The 24,189-nt window shown below is 36.9% G+C and overlaps 2 protein-coding genes across 4 annotated transcripts in view; both read left to right on the forward strand.

Annotated features, from left to right (window-relative positions):
* The first annotated feature begins 8,444 nt into the window (after positions 1 to 8,444).
* LOC149842474 (polyamine oxidase 5-like) lies at positions 8,445 to 15,363 on the forward strand. Of its 2 annotated transcripts, XM_089999203.1 has the most exons (11): positions 8,445 to 8,867; positions 9,403 to 9,518; positions 9,611 to 9,699; positions 9,826 to 9,939; positions 11,997 to 12,084; positions 12,161 to 12,246; positions 12,333 to 12,435; positions 12,591 to 12,688; positions 13,608 to 14,037; positions 14,394 to 14,701; positions 15,029 to 15,363. In XM_089999203.1, the coding sequence occupies exons 1-11, from the start codon at positions 8,828 to 8,830 to the stop codon at positions 15,057 to 15,059; spliced, it is 1,503 nt and encodes a 500-aa protein (XP_089855329.1). In that variant the 5' UTR covers positions 8,445 to 8,827; the 3' UTR covers positions 15,060 to 15,363. The 2 variants fall into 2 exon arrangements, with proteins under 2 accessions (XP_089855329.1, XP_089855330.1); XM_089999204.1 differs by lacking the exon at positions 15,029 to 15,363 and having other exon boundaries at positions 14,394 to 14,979.
* Positions 15,364 to 18,251: 2,888 nt separating this feature from the next.
* Positions 18,252 to 24,189, forward strand: part of LOC149842475 (calcium-dependent protein kinase 26-like) — a 70,475-nt gene continuing 64,537 nt past the window's right edge. For both annotated transcript variants that reach the window (XM_089999208.1, XM_089999209.1), the window contains exon 1: positions 18,252 to 18,903. The gene's annotated coding sequence lies outside the window, so the exon portion shown is untranslated. The remainder of the gene's footprint in view (positions 18,904 to 24,189) is intronic.

Genomic DNA, 24,189 nt, shown 5'->3' on the forward strand with positions numbered 1-24,189 from the left:
GTTTTACATATATTACATTTGGTTATGTTGTTATTAACGACAAATGAGTTTTCTTCTCCATTTTTATACCAAAAGTAACTTAAATGATACTCACTTTTGACATAATTCATTGTTTAGGCCAAGACTTGAGAAATATGTTAGACATAGCCAATTCACTATTCAAAATATGTGAAGCATAGCCACTTGATTTTTTTTGTTGATGTCACCTAACAAAATAGGTTCCTTGGTCATATAACTGCTGCCTGAAAAAATAAGGCGCCATGTCACATATCAGCTAGAAAAATCAATGCCTAAATTTGTAGGCGATAAAGGACAAAAGTGCCAAGTAAACATTAAATTGGCCATCTTTGTTATATTCTCTAACTTGCAGCTAGCAATGGTATTTTCAATAAAAGCGAGGGCCATTATCCATTTTTTTTCATGAAACTAACTTTAAATATAGATTACATGTGTAGGTTAGTGGGAGTCGGCTCTTAGATCATCCCACACATAGGTAGGTTTTGTAAATATGAACGGCCTGCAATGTGCAATACTTTCCCAGGTCATAAATTTGTAGTTTTTTAATAATGGTGTTTTATGGTTACCTCAAACGGCTTTATGTCATCATCATATACATGCACCATGCCATCATCAGGTGTTTCATCGTAACCTCAAATCCCTCTATGCCAAAACCGAGTGTGTTATTTATGCCACCTTTGAAGTGGTTGGGAGTAGGGTTGTCAACCGACCGGATTTGGTTCGGACTCAGGTGAGACCAAACTCAGAGTTGATTTGAGATGCTGGTATTGAATCTATACCGGGGTCCAATCAAACCCACCATCAGAGAAACCATACTTGCATTCTATAATAATTGTATGAACCAAACCCGGACCATCTCGGTAAAATATTATTTTTTATCTTTTTTACGTTAAAAAAAAAATTTGTCTTAGGGAACTCAGGTAGGCCCCAGTCTGGTATTAAAATTTCACAAGCCTTACCCAGCTTCATGTATTCATCAGACCCTTTGATTCTGATTGAACCTCCTTGTTTATCACCAAACCCTGACCATATACGGTTTGGTACGGGGTCTAGGTCAAACCCTACCTATTGACACCCCTAGTTTGGAGTATAGCTGGCTTTTACATGTATATTATAAAATCAAAAAAAAAAAAAACATTTAGAGAACTAATGTAATTTGTAAATATACATTAAAAATAAAAAATTTCTGAATAATATGAGTAATTAATTTGAGTTGACTCGCTCAGTCATAACGATGAACAAGTTGGACCCCAAACAGTTTTTGCCAACTGGGCCAACTGGCATGAAGAGGGACTCTTTGGATCACCATCTATTCTTCGAGTGGGTCCACTTTGTTATAAGTAGGGATTCCTTGGCTAGTGGGATAGGGGGAATTTCGTGAGGATATGGAAGCATATGCCAGCCTATTCCATCAGTGTTAGAGATTCCTTGTAAACTTGACCTCTATGGTCAAGTTGTCCAACATGCACATGAATCACGTTCCCTTCTTTTGCATTACGTCTTTTAATAGTTTGGCCAACATGGCCTCCTTCATTGGTCCCACAGCGTCCACCATTTCCCAGTTTCCGATGGAAAAGAGGGGATGATCTCCGGGTGCAGGAAGGAGGGATGGAGTTGGACACTGAACACTGAACACGGAGGAGGGCATTCGGCCTCTTACACCAAAATGAAGGAGCACTGACATTTCACAAGGGTAAAAATGAAGGTTTTGCTCGGCTTCTTTTGATCAAGGTGGAGATCGAAATAAAGATTGTCTCATAAAAGATGAATAATAATAAAGGGTTGCACATTTATCTTTTTAATATGAATTTCGTATAAAGCAATTAATCTCACTCATACAGAGAATAACACAATCAAACAAAAGACTGTTTATGAGAAGTCATAACGCTCAAAAGACTATTTATGAGAAGTGAGAGTGCTCAAATAATCTTAGCCGATTGCTTTTGCAATCATAAGTGGTTAAGAATATTCGATGTGTCATCTCTCATTGCAGGACAACGAAAGAATTTTTGAAAAGTATTGATGCAAAAAATATTGATTTAAATGAGATTTTATCTCTGGTTATATAGATTAAAAGCTTCATTATGGGTTTTAGGATTGTGAACTCTATTGAGAGACCATTAAAGATCTTTTGTGATAATGAAGTTGTTGTATCATTTTCAATAACAACAAGAACTCAACATTGTGTCAACACATAAAGTTAAAATATTTTGTTGTTAAAAAAAGAACTAAAAATTATTTAGTATATATTGATACAATCAGTATAAAGAAAATAACTATGAATATCCTTACTAAAGAGTTAGCATCGAGATTATATTCTCATATAAGTGAGGATAAATAAATAATGTCGTGTGTGTATTTGATTTTTTGAAAATAAAGCATAAATGATTACGATATTTAGAAAAGTAAAGAATTTTGTTTTTATCCAATGGTGGCATGTAAAGACTCTAAATATGTTTTGAAAGTGTAATGACATGAAATATTTGTTTGGACAAACTCTTTAACTGCCTAATGCTTTTTGAAGTTGAATCTTTATGTATACATGATAAATATGTTTGTAGGTAGCATCACTGCAAACCCTCACGAGACCTTACTCATCCACTCGGGTAACCCAAGGGTTTAAAAGACTTATTGCATACGCTAAATACAACCGTAATTCTTACAAAGGTAAGTTAGATTTTGATTTGCATGTTTTGCTTTTGTTTCTGCTAAGGGTCAATTTTCTTGAGGACTAACAAACGATAAACATGAGAGAATTTGATCATGCACAATTTATGCATATTAAATTCATGATTTTATGCATGATTCGACACAAAAATGGATTAAATACCCATATTTATCGATGTTTTTTAGGGCATTGGTTTATTTTCAAAAATAAGAAAAATCGCACAAGTAGAGTTCACTTGCACCATTTGTTTAAAATTTTATTTCTTTTAGGAGTCTTTCTTTGGAAAACACATTTTTGAAAAGGTAGTTTTTAGATTTTTTGAAAACTTAAACCGAGTTTTTGAAAATATAGTTTTTAACCTAATTGTGTTTTATAAATTGTATTTTTCAGAAAGAGACTGGCGTCCTCCCATTGGAAAAAATGCCAGCCTCTTCTTTCCCTCTCCTCTTTATTTTTTCCCTCTTTGTTCTCATTCAATCACCGGTTCTTCCCCAATGCTTCTCTCCTTTGATCTTTATTTTGTTGTTCCTTTGATCTTTGCTTTCACTGGTGCTTCTTACCTTGTCGTCGGAGTACGCGTTCAACCATGGGAGCGACTGCTTCTTCTTCTCAACTCCTCCATCGAAAGTGACTATGAGCTTTGCATCTTTTCCTGCATATCTCTAGTTGTTTCCCATGTAATTTAGCTTTATTTTATTTCATCGCATGCATAAAAGCATGTTTTTGCATTATATATATCGTAATTTATTTGCAACAATATTATTTCATTTAGGATGGTTTGATTCCATATTTTTGTTTTCTGCATATTAGATCAAGACACGTTATATCGTAGAATAGTTTTTGTATTTCGTGCTCTGTCTAGTTAATATTCATTTTTTTATATACATAACATAGTGTTGAGGGTGGTGTATGTTCTCCCTCGATGATTCACTGAATCCCACATCTGTGTTCGGGGGTCTGAATGAGCACCACGTATACAAGCACATGGGGCTCGTATTCCCGTGTATGTTGACATCACTTAGCATTGGAGTCTGGTGTGGTTGCAAAGACTTAAGTACCCTTTCTTGCTATTTTTCTCATAAAGCGATGGTTTGAGAAAATGACAAAAATGCCCTTCATTCAAAAAAGAAAAAACAAATAGTTCAAAAAAAGGACAAACATGTCCTCCATCCAGAAAGTCGAGGATGATATTGACCTGAGCCATCAAAAATGTTTGTTTGAACTTTTTATCGTCATCTTCTTCTTCTTCCTTCTCTGTAAAACACTGTAAAACCCTCTCTCTCTCTAGAGAAGAAATCAAAGGCGGCAAAGAGTTCCCCCTAGAGAAGGCCATGAACATCAACCCTCTCACTCTCTCTCCCTTCTCTTTCTACTTCTGTGCACATCCAACAGACGATCCTACGTTGATCCATCAAACACCGACTGACCTGCACACTGACTGTAGCATCGTTCAACTTGATGAGTTGTGGAGCCTGATTCATAGTTTTTGCCCTTATAGGAGGGGGTTTGGGGGCTCCTCTCAGCGTGGGTAACATCATTCAACTTGATGAGTTGTGGAGCCTGATTTAGAGTTTTTGCCCTTACAAGAGGGGGGTCCGGGGGGTCCCCCCGGCGCGGATCCCGATAATACTATAATTTTTTTTGGGGCCTTCCAATAACGATTTGTAGTATTATCGGGCTTTCCTACATCGATTTGTAGTATTTTTGGGTCTCCAACGAGCCCCACAACGATTTATAGTGTTATTCGGCTTTTCAACAGTGATTTATAGTGTCTTCCGCAAATCACTATAGTGATTTATAGTGTTTTGGGGTCTTCAACAAGCCCCACAGCGATTTATAGTGTATTTGGATCTCACTATAGCAATTTGTAGTATCTTCCACAAATCACTATAGCGATTTGTAGTGTTATTCAGTAAGCAAATCGCTGTAAATCGCTACCCGAATTAGGAACAACTTGTCAGGGCCATATCTCCCTAACCGGAGGTCATATTCCAAATCCGTAAAAAGTGGTGTCTTCGTTATTGAGTCTAGTTTATTTCTGTAAATTTTTAGTAATTTTTATTGTCATTTCATTCCCCATTTTAACTAAAAACTAGACGCCCTATTATTCTATGTTATTTGAGTTGCACAACACCATTCTCGCTTGACATCCGCATATTGATTCTGGCATGCTCCTTATTGAATTTTCCATTGATTTCTTTCAACTTTTCTTGGAACAAACATATGTCTTTCTCACCATGACACCCTGTGCATTTTTTGACCACGACACCCGGGACCCGTGCCGGGGGGAGCCCCCAAACCCCCCTTTTGTAATGGCAAAAACTCTGAATCAGGCTCCACAATGAATCAAGTTGAACGATGCTATTCACGCTGGGAGGAGCCCCCAAACCCTCCTCCTATAAGAGCAAAATCTCTGAATCAAGCTCCACAACTCATCAAGTTGAATGATGCTACCCACTCTGGGAGGAGCCCTTAGACCCCCCCTTCTGTAAGGGTAAAAACTCTGAATCAAACTCCATAACTCTTCAAGTTGAATGATGCTACCCACGCTGAGAGGAGCCCCCAGACCCCTCTCCTGTAAGGGTAAAAACTCTGAATCAGGATTTACAACTCATTTAGTTGAATGATGCTACCCACGCTGGGAGAAGCCCCCAAACCCTTCTCCTGTAAGGGTAAAAACTCTGAATCAGGCTCCACAACAGTCAATGTGCAGGTCAGTCGGTGCTTGATGGAGTAATGTAGGATCTTCTGCTGGATGTGCACAGAAGCAGAAAGAGAAGGGAGAGAGAGAGTGAGAGGGTTGATGTTCATAGCCTCCTCCAGGAGAGATTTCTTTCTCGGACAATCCTGCAGTGCAGAGACTGAGTCTTAAATAATCATCTTCGGGGCACTTAAGTCTTTACAATCACTCCTTTTCTAGAATCGATATTTTTTTTGGCACCAATGGAGAAGAGGGTACTTAAGTCTTTGCAATCGCATCAAACTCCAATGCTAATTAATGCTGACAAACATGGGGATATGAGATGCACAGGCTTAAATACGTGGCGCTCTTTGGGAACCCCCGAACATGAGATGGAGCTACCGGCCCTGTTCGGGGGGGAAACATATAACCTGCTTCAGTTTTATCTTTTTAACGACCAGCAAACAAACTTGCATGATTCATATATTCACGCAGGATTGTTTAATCTTGCCGAAAAAAGAAGAAAAGACCGGCGTGAATTCTGGTTTCACAGAAATTTTAATCACACGATAAACTGTGAATCTTTTTATCACGCCACTTATATTTGTGCTCTGTCAGCTCACCGTGATTGACAAATCACACAGTTGAGTTTCAATTTATGTAGCACTCTAGATCTGCTGGAAACAGTGTGAACAAGCTGTGAAAAGAATTTTTGTGAACCGCAGATTAACGTTGATCTATAATCTTGCGCATAAAAGGAATTTATTCTTTGGGAAAAATAGACTCAGTGTGTTTGACGGATTTGGCATGGGTCCAAACATTTTGATTTTTGTTGTTGATCGGCCAGACATCATTTAAAATAATGTTCTTCACACTGATTGCTTTTTCAATTCAAGGTTGTATGTCTTAATTTTCTAAGTTAGTTAGTTTGCATATTTTGACTGGCTGGGTTAATCGTTTAGATTATATTGCATTGCTTGATAGTAGTTAGTTAGAATAGTGTTAATTCTTAGGGTAGTTAATTAGTTACTTTAATATTGCACCGTTAGTAGTTAAAGTTGTTTTACTTTTAATTATTTTTAGTTAGTAGCTTAGATAAGAGGTTTATATTGTTTCATGTAATTAATTAGGTAGATTGATTTACGTTAGTTTGTTAAGCTTAGAATGGCATAGTTAATTAGTTAGAGTCAGTTTTAAATTTGTTTTATAATCAGTTAGTTTATTTTAGATTTTAATAGTTTTAGTATTATCACATCTTTGTTAGATTAGGTGTTATGTCATTGTTTTATGTCATAGGCTAGTTAATGCATTTTAAAGATTTTTCATAGTTAGCAGTTAATATTCGTTAGCTAGATCTTATTTGTTTCTTTGGTTCTAATTAGTTAGTTAGAATCTTTTAGTTGGTTATATTGTAGTTAGTTCATTAGATCAAATTAGTTAGTCAGTTTAGATTTAGTTAAGTTTTAATTCTTGTTTCTTATTTTATATAACTAACATTAGTTTTAGAAAATAGTTCTCTTCTTTTGTTTTGTATTTTCGTGTTTTTGGTATGTTGCTGGGAAGCTTTCTTGTGCGAAGAGCCCTTAAAGAGCTGCTCAAGGATGTGCCCCTTGAGAAAGGAACCTTTAAGCTTGACGGTTCAACTGTAGCATCCAAGTGAAGACAAGAGGTTAGAGTGCAAGGGAAAAAGACACTGTCGGTTTTACTTTTCTTTGATTTATATTTTTTTTAGGACTAGAGGATCATTTACTTTAAGTTGGATTGTAATAAGGCCTTTTTATTTTTAAGTCTTCCGCAGAGGGTAGCATATTTTATTTACTTAATTATCCAAGGCAATAAAGATTGTTTTGTGTGGGGTACAAAAGTTTTTCTTCATGTTTTCTGTGTTGGACTCATACTTCACCACTAGTATGAATCAAAATTTAAAATTTGATGTATAGTTTACACAAGCGAATTTTATTAAAAAATAATTTTTTTAAATACTTTCACGAAAAATTGTATCATTGACCATCCATCAACACACATGATGGATAATCAATGCGATTAAGCATGGGTTTAACACCTATGCATTAAGCAGCTACACATCACTCTCTCTCTATATATATAGAGTAATGTGTCGGTTCTGCCCACTCAAAATCACATTTTTTAGTACTTTTCTCACATCTAACACCATATATGTGATTTATATGTTTTATTTATTGAGAATTGACATTTGGTTCATCCGAATCTGACATGTATACAAGGTACCCATTTTTCCCTGCTCATAAAATCATGTTTTTTTGTCAAAAAAACATGATCCAAGAGTTGATTCCCAATAAATCGGGCATGTTAAATTTATCTAATGGTCCAGATATATCATAAAATACTTTAAAACTATGGGCCAAAATGAGAAATGGGTCCTAATATGTTTAGTTCTCATATATATATATATATATAGTGAAATGGGTCTGTGCTAAACCCATATGGTGCTAAATTGACCGTTTATCACGAGCATTGATGGATAGTCACCAAAGACCTTTTTCAAACATACACTTGGCTTTTTGTGGAACACTAAAAGGATCTAGTAAAGGTTCCAAACCTTTTGCAGGACTATGCTTTTAGTATGTCAGTAAGTCTCTTTTGTTTTTTGATGTGCTTTTTGTGTTTTAATGCTATAAATTGTTATCATACTTGTGGTTTAGCATAGACCATTACTCTCTTTCTCTCTCTATATAAAATAGTGCTTAGGTGCATGACCAAAATGGACTTTCGCTGAGCATCTATCACGCACTCGCTATGGACGCTCAGCGAAACCTTTAGGTGACTTTTGTGGTTGTTAAAAGTCTCAGCGTTATCACCGCTGACGGTGTTATTTGGCAAAACCTATTCCTTTCAATCATATTCCAAAGTGATCACGCACGTACACATTTTAGTATATATATATATATATAAAAAAAGAGGAGGGCATCTCCCGGGGCACATGCTAATTATGGTTGTATTAGGTTTGGGGGTAAGACACGTTAACACGGCCCTATGGTTGGAAAAAGCACGTCTATAAATAACCTCAGTCTCCCCCAATCAACCTCCCGTCCCAACCTCTCATTGCGTTTTCTTTTACCGTCTCCTCGATCGGTCGTGTTCCAGCGATCTCCACGGCCACGGGGTCCCTTTGCCTCTGCCCGATTGTTCTCCTCCCTCGCTTCGTCCTCCTTCGACCCAACCCCCCATCATGCACTGAGCTTCTCCCTTCCTCCCTCCTTACCTTCTTCTGAATGATTGGTCGGCTCTCTTTTATTGGTTCGATCGTTTTTTCACGTATGAGCTGGTTTGTCAAGCTAGGACAGTTATCGAAATCGAACCACTTCGTTGCGTGCCTGTTGATTTTTATACTTCACTATTCCCCTCAATCGAGTTGTAACCTGTTGAATTTTGAGATACCCAACAAGCCTAAATCTTAGGAGGTGGGAGTCTCCTGCGTTGAAATGGAGACGAGCAATCAGAATCGTTCTGAATTCAAGATGGGTATGATGTTTCTTTCTCTCTCTCTCTGGTATTTTCTCTGCATTCTAAATGGGCATCACGAGCTTGATTGTAATAATAATGTATAGAAGGTACCCATTGTGTGTGTTCGGTAGCTCTAAATTTGATTCCTGTTTGAAGAAGAAGGATCGGTTTTCCTTCATAACTATTTCAAGGATTGAATTGCAAAAGAAAAAAAGAAGATGCTTCGTTTTTTCGTTTTCTGTCGGCCTGCGTTTCATATTATTACGTGTTTATTCTTTTTAAAGATATTTTGTTTTCTCATCTCCCGCCTCCCCCCCCCCCCCCCCCCCCCCGCGCTCATCCATAAAATACTTGAGCAATCTCGAAACTTGTTAATCTTGAAATTATATAGCATATTCAGACTTGTATTATAAATGTAGTACATAGTAACCTTGTTCATTCTTATTTGGACCTATGTTTGCCTGTAAACACCAATACAACCGTGTGTATACGTAATCTGTTTTTAAGGAAATAATAAATGGGATTGCTTCTTTCTAATATAAACATTGTGCAGGTCAACGCTCATTATGCATTGAGAGTCCGCAAGCTTCACCACCGTCGGTTGTTGTGATTGGTGGTGGAATCTCCGGGGTTGCAGCTGCTCGTGCCCTTCATGATGCATCTTTTCAGGTATACTAGTTCATTTTTGGTTTTCTCTCTTCATTTGAATGAATTATATGCTTTTCTGTTTGACACACTGTGATCCCACCAACCATATTCAGGTTGTCTTGTTAGAATCACGAGACAGACTTGGAGGGCGTATATTTACGGACTACTCATTTGGCGTCCCTGTGGACATGGGAGCGTCTTGGTAACGTTGATGTTTTATTTTATGAGTTTCCTTGCCAAGGTTTTTCTCTTTTTGTTGGTATAAAGTATAAACTTTATTGACATACTTTTCTTACGGACAAGTTCCTCCTATCTGCTGTTGCTGCAGGTTGCATGGTGTCTGCAATGAAAACCCTCTGGCTCCACTCATTCGAAGACTCGGGCTTACCATGTACCGAACCAGTGGTGACAATTCAGTGTTATATGACCATGATTTAGAAAGGTAATTTCTTTATTTGGATTTGTTAGTTATTTTCTGATTTGTGGTTTAAGAATTGATAGTCTTAAAGTTTTTTGATGGTATGTAGAGTACATTTGGGATGAATCCTATATAATCTTTGTTGATGAAATCCTATATTTGTTAGATTCCAATGCTAAGCCAGTTGAATAGATCAGATGTTTTAGAAATGCCTGAGTGAACCATTTATTGATATCTGTTTGTATAAATAAAAATTTGAAGGACACCAGAAACTGAAAGCTTTCTGAAATAGGTTCTTCTCCATTTTAAGGCCTTTGAGCCAAATAGAAATGCAGGAAAAACATAAAACAGTAGTAGCACATATAAGCAGTAGCTAGAAGTGGAAGGACTTGATCGTCTTCCAAGAAGTCCGTAATTTTTAAATATGCAGTTCAACACTGTGAAGAAAATTTTAGATTAAACAGCAAATCAAATTGATATCAAGATGACTACGGGTATTGTCTAGATAAACATGCACAGAGAAATAAATCCGACGAACTGATTTGTAGGTTATGCATGTTCCACAGAAAGAAATGATCAAGTGCATACGATCCACAGGTCATGCAACACAGATCTAAGACAAAATTATTTTTTAGCTTTTGTCTTTAGGCTAAATTCATGCACCCTTAAATTCAAGTTATCAGCAAGATGGGAGTTTCCTGTGTAATAATTAATTAGTCATCTGTATTGTGAGTGTCTAGACTTAATTCAAAGGCCAGCGATGTTTAAATTGTATCAAACCACTTATGTTGCACTTTCCAGCTAAATATTTGAGGATCTTATTTCTTTTATCTGCATTTGAAAAAGGGCATGATATTTTGATTAAAATGCTTATTACTCATCCTAGAAACTAATTGACTTTATTATTTAACTGGATATTGAAAGTAGATTTGGTATAGATCAAGCATGATTTGATGGTATTGACAGGGTTATTACTTCATTGCTCTTGTGGAAACTTTTGTTTGATCTGTTCGTCCAGTTCTTGGTCATCCAAGACATCATCGAATGACCATTCTAGTTGTATTACTAGGCCAGATAATTTTGGCCCAACCTGGAGTCACATTAGGGGAAAAAGGGTTTTGTAGACAATAAAGAACATGTTCAGACACTGACAAACTTATGAAGTAAATTGAACTTATTGTGTTATTTCTGTTTTTAATTCTGAAACCCACACAACAGCAAAGTTTAACTCTTCCGACAAAATTCCTTAGTGATCCTTGATTCCGATATTTGTGATTTTATGACTGGTTTGAGCTCAATGGGGCATATTTACCAGAAGTTGCCTGCTTCTGGTGCTTGTGGACTTGATGATTCAAGAAGGTATAGGCAAGCTACTTTTTAAATGCTTAATCTATCTTCTTGGCTTCCCTCTTTCTTATAATTGTTTAACCTTGTTCTGTCATGCTAAGAAAGGCCTCTATATTTTACCTCAAAATATATTTATGCTCTCTTGGTGTTCTGTTTCTTGGGAGTGGTATGATATAATGTAAAAAACATATAGCTTCAGTTAAACATTGCTTGCTTTTTATTGCTTGAACAGGAACCATGGATTGTTGGTTCACAAGTATTTTGGTTCTTCTTTTAGAGGATGATGGGCAGAGGCATCTGTGAGATACTGTCATATTTTTACTTTGAATCTGGACCAACATAATATATTGTGGGTTTTGCATATTTTGACTCTATTCAGGCATATGAGGAAAAAGACTGGAATACCATTGTCGTTAATACTGTAACAATTTAAGCGGCGGCAGTGCCCTCTTTTTTAGCCTTGCAACTAGATGCTCATAATTATACGTGCTAGCTAACTAAGGTTGTTGCAAGGTGTGACGCTGCTGCTTCAACCCACTATATTTTCAATTGAAAACTCTTTCAATGAAAATTTTTAGTAGTCATTTTTGTTTCAACCATTTCTTTTGTGATATTATATTAAGTTTGGTCAATCAGTTCACATCTTTAGTATGAGTGTCTTCTAATGTAATGGTTGTTATTTTGAATTTTTTTACTAATAAGTTTCTTTGAATTTTGTTACCATGTCTTCTTAGCTATGCACTTTTTGATATGGATGGCGGTCAAGTTCCTCAAAAGTTAGTTATAGAAGTTGAGGAAGTATTTGCAAGAATTCTTAAAGAGGTATACATCCTCACCACTAATGGTTTCAGATTGTTTTTGACTGGTCTTTATTTAGTAATCCACATTGGTGTTCCAGACAGAGAAAGTTAGAAATGAGCACAGCGAAGACATGTCTATCCTCCAGGCCATCTCAATTGTTTTGGATAGGAATCCAGAGTTAAGGTAACTACAGTAAAAAATAGTGTTACCTTTTCCAATTACAATTCTCGTAACAGCAACAAATTTGATATCCTTACTTTGGGTTACAGACCAAAAGGCCTTGCACACAAAGTACTTCAATGGTACCTTTGCAGAATGGAAGCATGGTTTGCTGCAGATACAGACACCATATCCTTGAAAAGCTGGGATCAGGTGTAAATATCTTAGTGAAGCATCTAAACATATTTATCCTATCATGAATACACAGACTTATCATGCACATAAGTATATGAATGTGGCTAAAATTTATGCCTGAAGTTGTTCTAGAATTTCAAAAGATGTCATCTTGTAGTTGTTTGGGAATGCAGGAATGCCTTCTCTCTGGTGGCCATGGGCTTATGGTGCAAGGATATTATCCAGTTTTAAAAGCTCTTGCGGATGGCCTTGATGTACGCATAAATCACAGGTACACATATGATTGCTAAATTGCTTTTGCAAGAAATTTCTAATTGCTTTAGATTGGAGGCAAAACTTTTCCTCTTCTGTGGAGACACAAGTTCCTTTAAGACGTGACTTTTGGCAACCTGTTGAATTTATTAAGGGTGTGAATTTGGACATCAACTGCTTCATGAGCATTTTAAGGTGCAACATCTTGGCAGGAACCCTGTGCTCTCATGAACCGTGGTGCTAGTCTATCACAGATGTGACCTAATAGACCTGACTTTTGGGATTTTGAATCTAATAATCGTTGAAGTAGAAACATAAAATGTTCGAAAAGAATGTCCTGTTCTATATCATTGAGATTTTTTGTTTTTTGTGGCTCTTTTTAATTGGGTGGTTGCATTAAGGCTATGCATATGCTGCAATTTAAAGCAGTTTCGCTGGCATTTCACAGAATCAAGTTGTCATGCCTCTTGTTAGGCCCGCTGTGACTTTCATGGATGTCAGTGCAAACCCATAACAGATGTTACCAAGTGAGAAGCTGTGCCTCAATTTTCAAAATTATCTTCCAGTTTGTCTTTCATTACTGGAATTATGTGAAGCTTCACATATATCGATCATCAGTATTGTTGTCCAGAAATAAGGAAACCATAATTGAGTTTTTAATGAAAATGTGTAAAAGGTTGGTATTTTACTGAAATAATTCATTCCTTTAAGTCTATGTTTAGCAGTGCATCCATCTCAAAACAATGACAATGCATATTCTTTGTTCCTGATCTACTGATGTGTTCTAGTCTAGAATAATGTTCAGATTTTTGGAGTATTAGCAAGGTGGCTGTGAAACGCATCTTCCCTTATTTTATTAGTTTGATATTTTTTATGGGGAAATTTGGAGCTCACTGGTAGCTGATACTAGTTTTAAACGTGATATATTGGATCACCAGGGTCACAAAAATCACTCGCCAGCCTAACAGAGTTATAGTAACAGTTGATGGCTATCGAAATTTCTCGGCAGATGCAGCTATATTGACTGTACCTATTGGGGTACTCAAAGCAAATCTAATAGAGTTTGAGCCACCATTGCCTGAATGGAAAGAAACTGCAATTCATGACCTTGGTGTTGGTGATGAAAATAAGATTGCCTTGCTCTTTGACAATGTCTTCTGGCCAAATGTGGAATTTCTGGGAATGGTTGCAAACACTTCATATGATTGCAGTTATTTTCTCAACCTCCATAAAGCCACTGGCCATCCAGTTCTTGTTTGTATGATGGCTGGTCAGTGTGCTATTGATCTAGAAAGGATGTCAGACAAGGAAGCAGCTAATTTTGCCATGCTGCAGCTCAAGAAAATGTTACCGGCAGCAACCAATCCGGTGAGATCTAAATTCTTTTCCTGCTATTATCTGTTACTCTATCATGTTGGCATGGCAAAAGTTGAGATTTCAATAAGGCGTGTCAGGGAACAGTCTTTGAACTTTGGTCTGTTTGGACTTTAGATGCAAAAGTTGAGATTTCAATAAGGCAAAAGTTTTTTTTGTCAGTTTATGCTTACCAATGCTTCCCGCTATCCTGCTTATCTATCCGGGAAGCTAGTTCCTGGCGGAGTTGCTCTGTTTCAAACTTTAATTGCGGTGCAGAATAATCCACATTCTGCTTATTCTTGGACTGGGTTTTCTGGTTTTGAGTGTTTCAAGCAGACCAAATGATGCTTGTCTTTTGTGTTTAACAGATCAAGTATCTGGTTTCCCGTTGGGGAACTGATGTCAATTCTCTTGGTTGCTACTGCTGTGATCTGATTGGCAAGCCTGTTGACCTGAATGAGAAGATCCAGAGGCCCATTGACAATCTCTTCTTTGCCGGTGAAGCAGCAAGCATTGACCACCCGGGTTCGGTACATGGGGCCTTCTCAACTGGGGTCTTGGCTGCACAAGATTGCCGAAGGCGAATCTTGGAGCGCTATGGCATGTTCAACCTGCTGCAGCATTTCGTTGGCGATGCAGCTGATGAAGTTTCATTTCCCCTTCAAATCTCAAGGATGTGAGTTTTTAACTTTATCCCCCTTCAATTTCAGATGGAGGAGCAATCGAGAGCGTTGTTAATTGTAACTGTGATTCGTACTTTGAGGATGCTGTGCAACTAATCTTCAAAGTGTGTTTTAGCATCTCTAGATTGCACCCAATTCAAGCATTCTAACTTGTGACTTGGCCTTGGATAAATATAAATGGTCGTCTCTCATGTGATGTTAATTCAATGTGAGGAACACTTGGTCGATATAGGCAAACAACCAACGCTTGAATCTGGCATGGTTAATCAAGAATCTTTGGCAGCAGACTGTTGGGTAACTGAACTTTGGTTTTGATGCAGCCCACTTTTGCAAAGTCTTCCGGCACCGTGACAAAGCTGAGTTTTGTGACACTTGTCTGAGCTGACCGACTAAATGAATGAAGACCAATTGAGCTACTCTACTGCGTTTGAGTTTAAATAGCTACTCGGTTGATTTAGGCCATCTCCTAGGCTCAATCTACGATGTTTGAAATTTGCAGTACGATTAGCTATGATGTGTCAGATTTGGTATATCCAAGTTGTATACAAGGCTAGTCTTTGTAAGACTTGGTTGAGGATTTGGAGCAAGATGGCATGCAATGATTTGGTCAAACCAAATTCAGTTTTGTGATCTTGGTTGACTTTGCTGAGTCAAGCTTGAAGTTCATATGGTTGGTCAGGTCCTTGGACAATGATAACCCTTGCAGAGCTTGATTTAGTTTTGGCCTTGACCCGATGGTCGACTTGTTTTTTTTTTAAAGGCAAGCTGGGGTTAGGCAGACCCCACCAGTTACTATTCAACTTATCACTGGGGTTTGAACCAGCAACCTCCCACAACAAGGTGACAGCTCCTACCATCCACGTGGAGCCCCCGTTGGTAGATGTTCGACTTGCTTGGTGCATAATCCTGCTAGTATTAGCCAGTAACGGCTGCCAGCTGGGCAAGATCCGATTTGAAGTTGGAAGTTTGAACCTTCAAAACTCGTAGAATTAGGCAGTGGTGTTGACAAAACTCAATTGGTCACATCTAACTGACGTTAAGGCCATTATGAATATTGCATTAGGCTCTAGCCGCAGAAAATCTGAGCCCTACTGTCACAGGGACACTCCAAAATGGTCGCTTGTCACTAGGGGTGGCAAAACCTGACACGACCTGCCAACCCGCCTCTTAGGCGGGTTCGGGTTTGGCTTAAACTAACCCGTTTAATAAATGGGTCGACCTGCCTAATCCATTTATTAAACGGGTCGGGTTCGTATTAAGGGTATGCCAACCCGGCTGACCCGTTTAATAAACGGGTTAGGCGGGTGGGTCAACCTGACCCGCCAACCCACCCGCCAACCCGTTTACCCGACCCAACCCGTTTATAAACGGGTTGGCGGGTCGTGTCGGGTTACCCGTTTAATAAACGGGTCGGGTTTGTGTTTGCCACAACCGACCGTTTAATAAACGGGTCGGGTTCGGGTTGAGGTATGCTGACCCGCCAACCTGACCCGATTGCCACCCCTACTTGTCACGCATGACACAACCCCACACGTGCCGGTGTGGCCACGATATGCTGCTAACATGCGATTGACCGAGTTGGACTCGGTCAACCGCGTGTTAGTGCCTCTAAGGTCATTTTTTTACCTTTTATTATCCTTAAAAAGTTAAAAAAAACAAGTGGAAAGAGGGTGGGGATTTGACTGAAATGGTGAAACCCTACTCCCCCTATGCCCGAAGCAGGTTATATGTCCCCCCCCCCAAACACGTAGGTGCATCTTCGGGGGTCTGAATGAGCGCCACATATATAAGCACGTGGGGATCGTATCCTCGTGTATGTCACATCACTTAACGTCGGAGTCTGGTGCGGTTGCAAAGACTTAAGTACCCTTTCCTACCATTCCTGCCATGAAACGAAGGTTCGAGAAAATGACAAAAATATTCTCCATCCAGAAAAAGGAGGATGATCTTAACTCTTCAAAGTCCAAATGTTCCATTTTTGCCCTAAGCAGTAAACTTTAACATCATCTGCTTTAACATGAGTTCCTTTTGACGATGCACCTTTTGTCATCGTTTGTTGTCGTTGAAGCACCCTTTGTCATCGTCTGCTGTTGTCGAAGCAACCTTTGCCGTCGTCTACACAATTGGAGCATTGTTGCCACCATCGGCTGTATCTACCTTCTGGGTGTTTCTCCTCCATTGTCGGATTACCAAAAATCTTGTCATTTCAGTGAGTTTCATGTAAGGTTTCGTTATGTAAACAAATTAATTTGTAAATCTGAATACTAAATCTTATAACTGGTTGTACTATTCATGTTAAATAACACCTATTTTAATACTAAAACAAATTAATTTGTACCTATCCACCTTCTGGGTGTCAAAAAATATTTAGCATGATTTGTTCTTATGAAGGCCAAACATTACAACAATATGTACTTATGAAGGCTAAATTTCTACAACGATTTATACGTTGGACTGCAACAATGATTTATATATTTAATACAGTAGTGATTTGTACATTTGATGCAACAACGATTTATACGTTTAAAGCAGTAGTGATGTGTATTTATGATTTATGAAGTTACCACAATTTATACTTAAGTTTTCTAAATCGTACAACAATGTTTACTTATGAAGCCCAAACGTTACAACAATATGTACTTATGAAGGGTGCAATTTCTATAACGATTTGTAAGTTTAAAGCATAAATGATTTATAAATTTAAATCAGTAGCGATTTATACATTTAAATCAGTAGTGATTTCTACATTTGAAGCAGCAACGATTTATACGTTTGATGCAGTAGCGATGCATATTTATGAAGTTACCTCGATTTGTACTTAAGTTTGCTAAATCTTACAACAATGTTTACTTATGAAGCTAAATATTGTAATGATTTGTAATGTTGGTGATTGTGCAATTAATGTGATAATTTGTAATAATATATACTTGGGAAGACAATTGTAACATATAATGATGCAGTTAGATTTATGTGTTGTGCAGGTTTACAATGACTAAAATTTGTAAGACAAGAAAGCCTCAACCGTTCGATAGGATGACTACTGGAGAAATTATCTGTCAGTCTGATATATATGAGCGTTATGAAACGTACCAAAATATAATGAAGATTGAGAATGATAAAGACAGGGACAAAGCGTTGGAATTTTATAATGCGGAGCCTGATCCATCAGATGTTGAAGATGAAGAGAAAAGGAAGAAGGATGAGGAAGAAATAAATATGAAGAAGAAGAATAAAGACGACGAAGAGAAAGAAAAGCAAAAGAAGAAGAAAGAGGAGAATGAAAAGCAAAGGAAGAAAAGGCAAATGAAAAAGGAGGAGGAGGAGAGAGAAAGGCAACGGAAGGAGAAAAAGGAGAATGAAAAGCAAAGGAATAAAAGGCAAATCAAGGAGGAGGAGAAGAGAGAAAGGCAAATGAAGAATAAGGAGAAGGAGGAAGAGAAGGAAAGGAAATTAAAGAAGGAGAAGGAGAGGGAAAGGCAAAGGAAAAATAAGGAGAACGAGGAAGATAATGAAAGGCAATTGAAGAAGAAGGAGAAGGAAAAGGAGAGGAAAAGGCAAAGGAAGAATAAGGAAAAGAAGGAAGAGAAAGAAAGGCAATTGAAGAAGAAGGAAAAGGAGGAAGAGAAGGAAAGACAAATGATAAAGATGGAAGAAGAAAGGCAAAGAAAAAAATATCAAGGAAGATAAGGAAAGGCAAAGGAAGGAGAAGGAGGACGAGGAAGAGAAGGAAATGCAAAGGAAAGAGAAGGAGAACGTGGAAGAGAATGAAAGGCAAAGGAATGAGAAAGAGGATGGGGAAGAGAAGGAAAGGCAAAGAAATGAGAAGAATGACGAGGAAGATAAGGAAAGGAAAAGGAATAAGCAAGAGGAGGAAAGAGAAAGGAAAAAGCAAGAGGAGGAAGAGAAGGAAAGTGAAAGGAAGGAAGAAGTAGAAAAGCAGAGAAGGGATGCAAATGAGCGAAGCAAGGAAAAAGTAGAAAACAGAGAAGGGATGCGAATGAGCGAAGTAAGGAAGAAGTAGAAAAGCAGAGGAGGGAGGCGGCAGAGCGAAGGAGCAACAAGAAAGGCAAAGGAGGAGGAGAGAATGAATGAAAAACAAGAAAGGCAGAGGAGGGAGGAGGATGAGAGAATGATGGAGCAACAAGAAAAGCAGAGAAGGAAAAAAGGAGATGAAGAGGAGAAAAGTGTAACCAAGGTACATAAATTGCTCATCTGTCACAATTTATTATGATAGGTATTATTATATATAGTGATTACTATGATAGTGATTACTATGTATAGCGATTACTGTAATAGAGAATACTATGTATAGTGATTACTATGCATAGCGATTACTGTGACCTATGTATAGCGATTATCGTAATAGCAATTAGTATGTATAACGATTACATGATGATTTATTGTAATAGGTATTATTATGTATAGCGATTATTGTGATAGCGATTACTATGTATAATGATTACTATGATAGTGATTACTCTTTATAGTGATTACTATGTACAACGATTACTGTGACCTATGTATAACGATTATCGTAATAATGATTAGTACGTATAGCGATTACTTTGATATCGATTATTGTGTATACGATTACAGTGATAGCGAGTGTACAACAATTATTATATATAGTGATTACTGTGTACAACGACGTGTAGAAGTACAAATAGAACTAATTGTGATTTGATATAAAAAATATGATATTTTGTGTTTAAAGGAGGTTAGAAGAGAAGTAGAGCACCAGGTGAAAAGCTTAGAGGGTGGTATTAGTGGCCTGTAGTTCTGTCGTGGTATGAACAACTGAGTGAATATCAGAAGAACCGATTATGAAATATGCACTTTGGCGGCCTTCTAGACCAACATTATTTTAAAACATGCTAGAACACGATGACCCACCTGGTCAATAAGTGGAATCATAAGACGAACACATTCTAGTTTAATGGTTTTAAGATCACCATGACCCTAGAAGATGTGACATGGATTATGGGTCTAAAGTGTCATGAAAGTATTGTCCTAGCACGAGATTCAAACTATAATGCAAGGGACAAGTTCACGGCTCTTATAGGAATGTCGATGGAGGACTGAGGTCAATGTATTTCTGGTGGAAGCAATTCCACATTGATGAAAGTTTTTTCTTTTCGTAATAAATGAGAAGGTCGGTCTGCTATATGTGCATCTGAAAGAGCTGACCAAGAGTTGCACGACTTTTTATTTTTATTTTTTTGGACTTATTTTATTTTCAAATTTGTCTGGTTCGCGGTTAAGTTACCTGTGGCTGCAGTTCTTGGAAGACTTAGATGAAGTCGACAACTATGCATGGGGTGTTGCTATGCTCGCACACTTGTATAATCAACTTTATTGTGCGAATAAGGGTACAAAAACTATCAAAGAGTTTTGGTCATTTGCCTAGGTATTTGTTTATTACATATTTGGTAGTTCTAGACTAAGATCGTTGCAGGTTATAGTCTTACTAATATATTACTTTTGTAGGCCTGGGCGTGCGAGCATATTGTCGTCTTGCGTCCTCAGTGTGACTCATGGCATCATATACACATCATAAACATGGTATACCTCATAAATACATGAGGTATAACATTAACATATGCTTATTATTAATTCAGCTTGAGCATGCATACATGACAACATTTTCATATTCATAAGTACAGTCACAAAAATTTGCTTTTCCCCAAAACCAATTTTTTTTCTAAATTCCACATTTAATTGGCCAAACGTCTAGGTCTTTTGGCAGTCAATTCCAAATCTGGAATCATTCCCCAGATTTTCAAATTTTAAGGGTTTTCCACTTGGGAGAAACAACACATTCTTTTCGGTCTTTTCAGGTTAGAATTTCCTGAAACCGCACATAGTTTCGCAAGGTTTTACAAAGCGAGCTTAGAAATTCATCCATCAAATTCTAGAGTCAACCAATTTTAAAATACAGTAATCCAAGGTATCTAACATGTTGTTCAAAAGGGTTTCAAACTAGTTTATCATTTCAACACCCGAATTTTATTTGTATTTGCCAAATAATACCTAATTTTCCAAAAGAGTACTTCTTTAAGCCAAAAATCACTTTTTATAATTAATTTTAGATGCTCAGTTATAACATGAGTTCACAAAAAAGCAAACACAATTTATGTTGTTCATGTTTATTTCATTCATAAAAGAATTTTTGAATCCCATAAATTATCATATTTCTAAAATAGGGATTCTAAGCAACAAATCTGTATTTCTTGATTAGAATTTAAGTTGAATATTATATCAGACATACACAAAAGTCAGATCCTAAATTAGATTGTACAGAATTAACACTTCACTTATGCAATATGTAAAACTCATAAAATAAAAAATTCCAAAAAGAGACCCTGAAACCCGAAAATCAGTTTTCCAAGTTTAGGGTTCTATATTTTTTTTTGCATGCTATTATTATCGAACTAAGCATGATTCTACATTATATATGCTGATCACATTCAAATATAACAATCCACATTCATTCAAAAAATCAATATAATTTTTCATGAATAATAATTTTGAAATACAGTTTTTTTTTTCAAAAACTGCTTGGGTAAAAATCTGATTGGAGCTCATTAAACCTCCAATCATGACATGATATCGGTTTGGTTATTAAGCCATGGCTGATAACATGTCAACACCCCATATGGATTTTTTTCCATTCAATACATGCACAAAAGTAAAATAAAATACACCATATTCCTGCTAAAATAATGGCCAAAGAAGAGAAAACCTCAAATGCTAAAACTCAACCAAGATAAGAAATCATAGGGTTTAATTCTAACTTCAAAACCATAAGATATCACACTCTTACTAGATACAACATGATGATCATCTCAACGCATGTGAGAAAGCTACTAGAAATGATAATACCAACATGCTCCGGCACAACTTAGATTCACTGGTATAGCAACTGTTAAGTTCTCAAAAAATAACTCAAGAATCATCAGGAGATCACCTGAAATTCACACATGCATGCACACACACACACAAATGGTGCACAAACAAGGGATCATAATGGCATAAAGGAGAAATAATGCAAAATTATTATTAAATACCATAATAACTACACATGCATGGAGAAATCATACAAAATTGTTATTGAATACCATCATGACTACAAGACCCGTCACACCATGCACAAATGATTTGGACAAACACACACACACACATGCACACATACGCGGACATGCACGCGCACACACATGCAAATGTTTAAGCTCCATGCTACCAACAGAATAACATAAAAGAGGGATAAGATGGAATTTAGTTGAAAGGTAATGATGTAAATTTTGCATCAAGTTTGTTGGTATTAGCATACATACATCAAAGCCTATTTCAATGCACAACCTTTGAGGATTAGTTTTGACATATATAAACCACCTCAGATCTACCTGGATCTGTGTCGTTCACTTAGGTAATGCATATATATACATATATATATATACCTAAAAATCTGAAACAAATCCACCATAAAAAATATCATTTTTCAAGAGAGAATTTGGATTCTCCAAATCCGGTTTTCAAAAAATTAAATCAGAGGTTCGACGCCTCCATGATTTATATCAGCCATCATATACTTAGGACCGATATGCATATGTGGGGATGCCTGGGTGGATCCTCCACAGCGTGTACACACATGCCTAATATTATGCACACACGCATGGTAATATGCACCTACCTTGAAAGTGTAGAAACTTTGCAACCATGAACACCAGAATGTTGACTTGGCGAGTTCGGCTGGCTGAACACCCTCCTCCGAGCTGCAGCACCTCTGAGGTCCAACTTCACCTCCAATAAAGTCTTCTACCTATGACGTGAAGGAGAGAGGAAGAAGAGAGAGATTAAAGAGAAAAAAGGGGCGGGGGTGAGACCCTCCCTTTATATAGGGTGTAGGGGATTTTCAGACCCCTCTTTTTTTCATTTTATAACTTCCTTTCTTTTCAAGTTATCTTTCCTTTTCTTTTTGTACTTTTTATTGTTATTTTATTTAGTATTAATTACAATATGGCAAGGTAGGGCATGTCCCACCTCCATGGCCATATTTCCTAAGGAGAGTCCATGTTATATGGACTCCCTCCTATTCAAGAGGGCTCACCATGGGGGACGTGTCATCTTGGAGCTCATACATACCAAAATAATAATGAGATATCTTAAAACTACCTAATTCTAAGCCTTTGCTTTTATTTTAGAAATATTCAACTTTAAATTGTATATTAGAATCCTAAGAGATTTTGAAAATTAGAAAGGTAGAGGTCTAGCCAAGTAGGATGGACCCACCTAGGGGGGCGTCCCACCCTCTTGGGATAGTTTTTGTTAATATATAATTTAAATTAATTAGTTAAATTTCTTAAAATTTCTATTTTGGATTTCAAATCCAATTTTTATTTTAGATTCTATATCCAATCCAAATATATTTGAGATCCAAATCCAAATTCCAGATCCAAATTTAACCCTAATTAAATTCAAATTAAAAATTTAAGCTTAATTTAAATTCATGTGAAATTACCTCCAAATTATACTCAAATTCAAATTTCACATTAAATTAACTTTAAATTAAATTTAATTAAGATTCAAAATCACCTGAAATTTAATTTTGAATTATCATACATATTATTTTTATTTAATAAAATTAAATCCAAAATTGAGACAAAAAATCATCTTTATTAATTTAAATAAATGCCAAAAAATTTACAGATATTACATCCACCCCTTAAAAAGAATTTTGTCCTCAAAATTTGATACAAGTACTACTCAAACAAGTTGGGGTACACTACAACAAAGCAGTGGATTAACGACGACTTCATTCTGTCGCTATTCCGTCGCTAACCGGCTTAGCGACGAAGTAGCGACGGATAGCTTACGTCGCGAATTTTTTGACGTTAACTGGCGATGGAATAAATACGTCACCAGTTCCGTCACTAATTGCGACGGAATAACGAATGACGAATTCCATCGCAAATCAGCCAGTACTAAACGACGACTTCGGCTTGGCGACGGATTTACAACCATCGCTAAATTATATGTATAGCGACGAATATATTCGTCGCTAATCCGTCACAAACAAGAAAAAAAATTAAAAAATTATTTGAAAATTAAATATCGAGAACACTACAATTTATATTTCCTGTATAATTTATATTTCCTGTAAATAAAAAACAAAGTACACATAAAATTTCATATAAAAGGAAACTAAAACAATTAATCGTTCCACTTTAAAATTAACAAGTTTAATTATTCAAAATTCAACAATTACATTTTCGAAACAAAAAAAAAATAGAACAAATTCAACACATTAATCTAATCATCGCCAAGATTTTATGCGTCTTTTTGTTCATTGCCTTGATCTGTCCCTTCAGCTCCGCTACGCTGATTATCGCTAGCAAACGAGCAGTCAATATTGATAAACAAAATATATTGAAATAAATTATACACTATATGTGATTCTATCATGTGCTCATATGTGTTCTAA

This window comes from Nuphar pumila, chromosome 3 (genome assembly GCF_984573655.1).
Source record: "Nuphar pumila chromosome 3, dmNupPumi1.hap1.1, whole genome shotgun sequence".
In the NCBI taxonomy this organism is placed as follows: domain Eukaryota; kingdom Viridiplantae; phylum Streptophyta; class Magnoliopsida; order Nymphaeales; family Nymphaeaceae; genus Nuphar; species Nuphar pumila.

What these genes read in the sequence shown, in the direction of transcription:
- LOC149842474 (XM_089999203.1), top strand. Translation starts at nt 8,828, where the DNA reads ATGGAGACGAGCAATCAGAATCGTTCTGAATTCAAGATGG. An exon ending in CCTTGAAAAGCTGGGATCAG is followed by an intron (nt 12,436 to 12,590) that starts GTGTAAATATCT and finishes TTGGGAATGCAG; the next exon opens with GAATGCCTTCTCTCTGGTGG. An exon ending in TACCGGCAGCAACCAATCCG is followed by an intron (nt 14,038 to 14,393) that starts GTGAGATCTAAA and finishes TGTGTTTAACAG; the next exon opens with ATCAAGTATCTGGTTTCCCG.